At 43.9% G+C, this 7,882-nt stretch overlaps 1 protein-coding gene across 2 annotated transcripts in view; it reads right to left on the bottom strand.

The window, feature by feature from the left end:
- Positions 1 to 7,882, bottom strand: part of prr5l (proline rich 5 like) — an 18,510-nt gene that overhangs the window by 1,447 nt on the left and 9,181 nt on the right. For both annotated transcript variants that reach the window (XM_023398783.2, XM_087171837.1), the window contains exons 3-8: positions 6,920 to 7,000; positions 6,486 to 6,534; positions 2,472 to 2,529; positions 1,821 to 1,912; positions 710 to 847; positions 50 to 167 (exon numbers count right to left, since the gene is read on the bottom strand). In XM_023398783.2, coding sequence (XP_023254551.1) covers positions 50 to 167; positions 710 to 847; positions 1,821 to 1,912; positions 2,472 to 2,529; positions 6,486 to 6,534; positions 6,920 to 7,000 — 536 coding nt within the window. The remainder of the gene's footprint in view (positions 1 to 49; positions 168 to 709; positions 848 to 1,820; positions 1,913 to 2,471; positions 2,530 to 6,485; positions 6,535 to 6,919; positions 7,001 to 7,882) is intronic.

The raw sequence follows: 7,882 nt of genomic DNA, 5'->3' as shown, positions 1-7,882 counted from the left end.
CAGTAGTACCAGTAGTACCAGTAGTACCAGTAGTATCAGTAGTACTCACCTAAAAGCTGCTGGTTCCTGTTTTGCAGAACGTTGCTAAGATACGGAGACACGACGATCTCCACCAGACGCTCCAGCTGGTAATACTCCAGACTGGGTGCACCGGACTCATGGATACCCTGACACACAGAGACAGAGGGTGAACGCAGGGCAGGAGGAGGAGGAGGAGGAGTAGTAGTAGTAGTAGTAGTCTACAGTTAGACAGTGGACACAGGGGAGTCAGATGCAACAGAGGTTCCTGGGATTGGAACCAGGGACTCTGAGGTTCAGGGCTGAGACGTGGAGCAGCACAGAGATGAGAACTAGTAAGTGAGAGTTAATGTCGTTGCATCTTTCTGAAAGGTGACGACACTTTGCTTCGTCTTTGCCTCTGCAGAGGACGGGATGAGGGTTTAGACCCGGGTCAGACTCTGTTCAGGTTAGACTCACCACTGAAGGTTAAAGAACAGGGAGGTGAAGAAAACAATGAATCTCATTTATAACAACGAACAAACACAGTCGACTTTAATGAAACTGTCATTCAGGAGAAGCTGCTGATGCAGCAGGACAATGACCCGACACATCCCAGAAAGTCAGAGTCTAGACCTGAACCCAGTACAGCTGTACTTGTATTGTGTGTGTGTGTGTGTGTGTGTGTGTTTGTGTGTGTGTGTGTGTTTACCTGCAGCACCAGCAGCATCTGTGTGACAGGTGGGGGGACGGAGGCGGCGGCTCCCAGAGTTTCCTCCAGGTGCAGCTTCAACAGAACCAGGTCTCTGAAGGCCAGCAGAGCCATCTGTCTCACCGTGAGCTCCTGACCCTGCACACACACACACACACACACACACACACACACACACACACACACACACACACACACACACACACAGAGCAGGTTAATCCACTGACCTCTCCACTCAAATGATCCCAGTTGATTTAAAGATTTGAATCTGCACCTTTACTCCCTCTAGTAACCCCCCCCCCACACACACACACACACACACACACACACACACACACACTCACAAAGACAATTAGTGGCTCTGGAGGCACAGGACGTGTTTGAGCTACAGCTACTTTTTCTAACGACCTCGAACACATCACGAACACTTGGTGTCAGACTTGTGACGTTATTTTACGATGACATAAAAACAATGACAGAATATCGTTAATATGAACAAAACATCTAAAATCAAATGGTAAAAACTGTAAAAACGACTTTTTAAAATGAAATAAAAACATGAAGTGTTTTATATCTGTAAATAATCTCTTCCACTGTGAATCAAACATCTGATGTTACTTTTTTTAGAAAATGATTATTTGTGTGAGTGACAACACTGTCGAACCTAACGAGCCAACCTATGCCTGTTGATCCGCGTTGCTATGGAAACAAGATGCTTAAAAACATCTTAATGGGGGGGTCTAAAGTGGACCGTACCATTTCTGGACCTGCCTCCCCAACGCCCGTCAGTGGCTCTGCCCTCAAGTCTCAGCTCCCACAGGCACTGTAGCAGCAGCTAACGAGCTAACGAGCTAATGAGCTAACCGCTAACTGTTTAATACGCTTGACTTTGTGAGTCAAATATCTATTTTCTAACTTGTGTGTGTGTGTGTGTGTGTGTGTGTGTGTGTGTCTGTGTGTGTGTGTGTGTGTGTGTGTGTGTGTGTGTGTGTGTGTGTGTCTGTGTGTGTGTCTGTGTGTGTGTCTGTGTGTGTGTCTGTGTGTGTGTCTGTGTGTCAGTGTGTGTGTGTGTGTGTGTGTGTGTGTGTGTGTGTGTGTGTGTGTGTGTTACCTGGACGGGGTAGAAGATGGCCTGCAGGGTGGGGAGGGTCTCTGTGAAGAATCTGTCCCACATGTCCGCGAGCACAGCGAGCTGATCGTCACCTACAGGGACAGGAGGCAGGTGGTTACCATGGAAACACATTAACTAACAACACCACAGCGACACAACACGTGGTGATGCAGCAGAGAGGAAGTGAGTTTAATGTTGGTGTTGTTGTGTGAGTGTAAACAGCTGATCACATCAGACTGAAGGTTATTGATCCGTGATCAGAGCAGCTTTCAAACAGCAACAACACACACACCCACACACACACACCCAGACACACACACCCACACACACACACACACACACACACACACACACACACACACAAACACACACAGACAGACACACACACACACACACACAGAACAACATTAGACATGGACAAAACACCCTCCACCAGGCAGGTTCATGTTTAACCAAAGGACCCGAATTTCAGAATAAAAGCCTGAGCTGTAATAAGAGTGAGTGTGATCAGGAACCAGAACACGACTGAAGGAGAGTCAGTGAACTGCTGAAACACACTTCCTGTTTGAAACATTAAAGCTCTGTTTAATTTTTAATTTCTCCTGCATCATCGTCAGTGAATCAGACTCAGAAACCACGAACCAGTCTCACCGGAGTGGAGGAGGATCTGGTCCAGGACTTCAGACAGACCTCGAGTCAGCAGCTGGTTCTGAAACACACACACACACACACACAGTAAATACATGAAGTCGTACACATCCAGTCAGTCTGTTCATCACCCCGGCTCACTGTACTTTGTGTAACCTTCATTATATTTCTGTATTTTATCATCATTATTATTATTATTATTATTATTGGTAAGAAATTACTCAGCCTGAAAACCTAAAAGCAAACTCACAATGAAACAGCTGACACTAAATATTAATAATAATAATAAAAACAAACAACAAAATACCTTCATTTATTATATTATTATTATTCTTTTCTAATTATCATTTCGCTTCTACGTCCAATTTGCAATTATAAAATACCAGCACCATAAAATACAAACTAACTTCAAGTAAAACTTTCATTTGTCCTTAAATCCATTTCTTTAAGCTTCTTCTACGACAGAGATCAACAGCTGTTGTTGAATCGTTGTTTATTATTGTTTAATAATAAACAAATATTATTGTTTGTTGGTACAAAGCTTCATTTACATGACGACAGTGAATACATCATCATCATAGTTGTCCTCTCTCTCTTTATTTATCTCACACACACACACACACACACACACACACACACACACACATCCATGAACACTAAATGATATTAAACCCAATCAGGTCGTGTCCACCATGTTTCACTGTGCGTCACCTCAGGTGTTTCTGACCTGTTAGTGTTAATGAATCCCTCTGCACCAGAACCACCTGAGAATGACTTTCTCTGACAGCAGAGGAACCAGCTCAGGTAACCTATCAGCTGATTACCTCCTATAAACCTGATCGGTTTATAAGCTGTTGCCCACAGCGACACAGCTGTCAGCGTCTGTTACCCCGAGCAACTGCTGCAACCAAACAGTGATTTCAGCTGCCTCATTATCTGGAAGCACGTGTGTGTGTGTGTGTGTGTGTGTGTGTGTGTGTGTGTTGTGTAAATGTGGTGTCAGAGAGAGAGATTAGCTTCCTGTGCAACAAATGAACAACAGACACACACTGAACCTGTGCACCACACAGACCTGAACCCCGGACTGTGTCAGTGAGACAGAACAGAACCAGCAAATCAGATTCCTGCCGCCCCGAACCCTCACTACAGCACCAAATGTGGATTAATCCGCTGCTGAAAATAGTCCCCAACAGATGCTCCATTTCCTGTTTGTTTGATAAAAACTACAGTGAGCAGCTGTTTGAGGAAATGAAACTTAGAGTCACAGAGTCACAGTAACACTTTACATTAAAGCTCCTCCAGTGTGAAGGTCTGTGTCCATGTGTAGTGTGATTATAGATTATAGATCAGCTCTAGCTTCTATATTAATACTGTGAAAGTATCAAAGCCTCAGTCCACAGAGAAATGCACACAGCCTGTATTCAGAAACTGAGCCTTAAAACCAGCCGTCAGGACTTCTGGAACTTTGTGATGTCACAACAAAGTAAAACTACACTGAGATGGTTTTTATATCTTCTGATGGATCAACACTTCAAATAAAACACAGAAGAAGAAACATGGAGCTTTAAGTCTGAGTTTTTTTAATTTATGATCAATATATAAAGATGTAATTACAGGTTCTAATAGCTGCTTATAAACTACATTAGAGTGAGTAATAAACCATTTATTAAATGTCTGTATCCTGCTGTATAAAGGCTGAAGAGGGAACTTGATGTGACGTGTCATCATTTTGTCTCTACAGCTGCTGGATGACTGTGAGGGAATGAGGTTCAGACGTTCATGTTCCCCTCAGGATGAACCGTAATAACTCTGCTGCTCCAAACAGGAAGAGCTGTAACGTGTGACCTCGAGGGCGGCTGAGGTCAAAGGTTAGATCGGTGAGGAAAGGACAGACGCTGCTCTGTCTCAGGATGACACGACACAGTCCAGACACGCTCTGACCAGGAAGAGGATGTCCGTCCACCTCGCCGCCGGAGCTCACGGCGAGTAACGACAGTGTAAGAGCTGCAGCTTCGCCACATTCAGATTTCAAAGTCAACCACGTGTTTCTGCTCATTAGCCGTGCAGCTAACGGGATGAAACAAGATGAAGATCTGTTCATGAAACGTAATGAATCATCTGAGAAAAGCACTTCCCTCTTTGTGATGGAGAAACACATGACACACATGATAACGAGGTTTAGACTAATTACAAAACATTCTGCTGTGTTGTGCGGCTCAGTAAGATCTGAACCTGAAGCGTGAGCAGAGTGTCGTGAGTTCTCATGTTCACGCCTCGAACAGGAGATTTATTTTACATCTAATGTCTTTGTCTACATCCTGTTTGATAACGAGCTGTTAATCAGGCAGGTATTGTTGTGTAGTTACTTGGTTTCTCTGTTTGATCTTTTATGTGTTAAGTATTTACTTGTTTCTGTTTCTGTTCTTATTTCACTTCTTGCTGGACGCCTGTAACTGAATTTGCGTCACTGATCTATTTCAACTAATCAGATTCGTTATTTTCTCACTCAGGCTTTAAATGGATCATGAAGTTATTGAATAAAAAGAGCCAGAGGCTCCTCGCGCTCGCTGCTCCGGTCAGCAGTTTCTGTCCAGTTCACTTGGACCAGCTGAGAACCGGTCTGGTCTGCAAGTCACCAGGTTCACGCCGTGTCACATGACCACGCAGACTGAAGTGTTCAAATCAATGTTCAGTCCTGGACTCAGATCTGAAACAAGTCCACACTTGTCTCCGAGCAGAGAGGACAGATAAACATCTTCACAGTCGACCGCCGGCTCAGCATCACGCCATCGCCTCAGAGCGAAGGTTTCCGCTGCCGCTCTCCGCATCTGACGCGTCTGGATTCAGTTTTACACCGACACGTGCTGCTTCTCTCTCAGACCGGCTGCAGGTTTCCACGCCGCGCTCAGTCGGCGTGCGGGTGTGACATCACACAGCTGCACGTGTGAGTGTGAACGCAGCAGATCACGAGGATTCATGTTCTTCTCAGGGTCACATGACCGGGCCGCTCTCTGCTGGGGCCAGACCAATCCATCATTCGTCTGATGTTGGTTGTGAAAGGGAACATCTCTGCGTCGTGGTCACAGAGGAGGAGCGGCGCATCGAGGCGCCGACACCGTGTTTTAATGTCACGACTTTTACTGAACTGGATTTGTGACGGTTCATTCATTCTGCAAGTTGAGACGTGACATCACAGAAATGATTTGTGTTACAGCTGTGGGACAGTTGGTCCTGAGCTAACACGTTAGCAGCACATACATCCCTATCTCTATATGTTGTTGTTATATATGTTTAAATAAATAAATAAAAACACATCTGTTTTATCCAAAACATGTTTTTTAAATCCTCTCATTACTCTGCTCCTTTTAACTCTGTCCTCACATCTTTAATGGCGTATGTAAAGAGCTGTGTGTTGCCTTGTTGTTGACGTCATATATAAATAAAGTTTGTGTAACAGCAGCGTGGAGTCCTGCACAAAACTAAAAACTGTTGTGAGATTTATGATTTATGACGATTCAAACTTTTGCAGCTGGAATGTTTCTGTGCTCCGTATGCTTATTTACACACTGTTTTACTGAATGTAAGAAATAAGGAAAAGAATTACACACAAATATTCTATATAATTACTGTCAGTAAAAGACCTGGAGAGTAAAGCTGCAGCGTTTCCACTCTTATTTATCCACTCAGTAAATCTTCTTCAGAGCATCTTCTCAGTATATATATATATATATATTATATATATCATATTATTATATCATTATTATAATGTTTGTTCTGATCATTTTAAAGATGAACATTAAGAAATATCTCCTCACAGATTAAACTAAAGTTTAACAGCAGCAAACACGACGAAGGAAGAAGATCAACCACATCAGCATCAACTGATGTTTCCTCTGATTATAGATCCAGATGTTGGTTTGTGTTTGTGTTTGTGTTTGAGAAGCAGCTGCTGAACGACACTCAGTCTCACCTTCAGGTTTTATTCAGTGAAAAGAGGAAGTGAAGAAGTGAACGTACCTGGAAGTAGTCGGTGATGAAGGAGCCCATCTCTGTTTTTAGGAGCCACCTGCAAAGACACAGAGGAGGTCAGGAAGGAAGGAGGAGTGAGTCACACACACACACACACACACACACACACACACACACACACACACACACACACACACACACACACAGTTATCAGTGAGATCGTTCTCAGCCGTTATCCAGATGACATCAGTTACACGTCCTGTTCTGTGTGTTTAGTTCCTTCACTGTTGTTCTGTCTCTGAGCTGTAACTCATGATTATCTTCATTATTGATTCATTTGCTAATTATAATTATAAATAATCCTCTTTCCAATGAAACGTCAGTAACAGAGAGAAGGTCACTAATTTCCCAATAAATAATCAATGGATTCTTTATTTAAAAATCAACAGTTTTTCTTTTGTCGGAGAAAAGGATTTTGTCACCTGATGCTCTCGTTAAGCGTGAACAGCTCGTTAGTCTGCAGAGCTCCGCCCTGGAACACCTTGACCACAGCTGATTGGACGCTGAGGGACACACAGACAAACACAGGTGAGGTGAACAGGTGGTGTGTGATGTCGGCTCATGTCCTCGCAGGGAGACAAACTGAGACCTGAGTCCTTGTTGTGGCAACATGAGGACAGAAACTATCTATTACAGTCGTCTCCCATAATTCACTGCTGCAGTCGGACACGACCACGGAGAGTGGGGTCGGCGGCGGCGGTGCCCGTATGTGACTCAGCTGGTTGACAGGACGTGACCTCGGCTGCCACTTCCACTTCCTACCAAACATCCTGCTCAGAGCTGCGGACAGCAGGAAACAGGCCGCAGACTCAGAGCTGAAATAACCTCAACACACACACACACTCACACACACACACACACACTCACACACTCACACACACACACACACACACAGACTCACACACACACTCACACACTCACACACACACACACACTCACACTCACACACACACTCACACTCACACACACACTCACACACACACTCACACACTCACACACACACACACACTCACACTCACACACACACTGAGCTGAACACATCAGGTTGATAAAGACTGTTGTTTAAGTGTGTGTGTGTGTGTGTGTGTGTGTGTGTGTGTGTGACAACTTATGTTTGTCATTTGATATTCTTTGTTTGCACACATGATCGATATGATTTATTGGTACCACGTTACGATCAGACGAGCCTTATAAAGGATTTATAAATGGTTCATACTGAGGTTATTAATTTGGTTATTAACACTTTATAAATCATCAATAAAAAACAAGTTGTGACACAGACTGACCTTCAACACCTGATCTGAGGTCTGGAAAATATGAGCAAGCACTTCTCCCTCTTTCTTAAGCCAATGTTTGGACCCATAACACAACAACACACACACACA

Source organism: Seriola lalandi, unplaced genomic scaffold, assembly GCF_002814215.2.
Source record: "Seriola lalandi dorsalis isolate HSWRI2012SDOR001 ecotype SW California unplaced genomic scaffold, Sedor1 jcf7180002049891, whole genome shotgun sequence".
NCBI lineage: Eukaryota > Metazoa > Chordata > Actinopteri > Carangiformes > Carangidae > Seriola > Seriola lalandi.
Note: the sequence above shows the minus strand (reverse complement) of the source record. Positions and strands in the feature narration are given on the sequence as shown.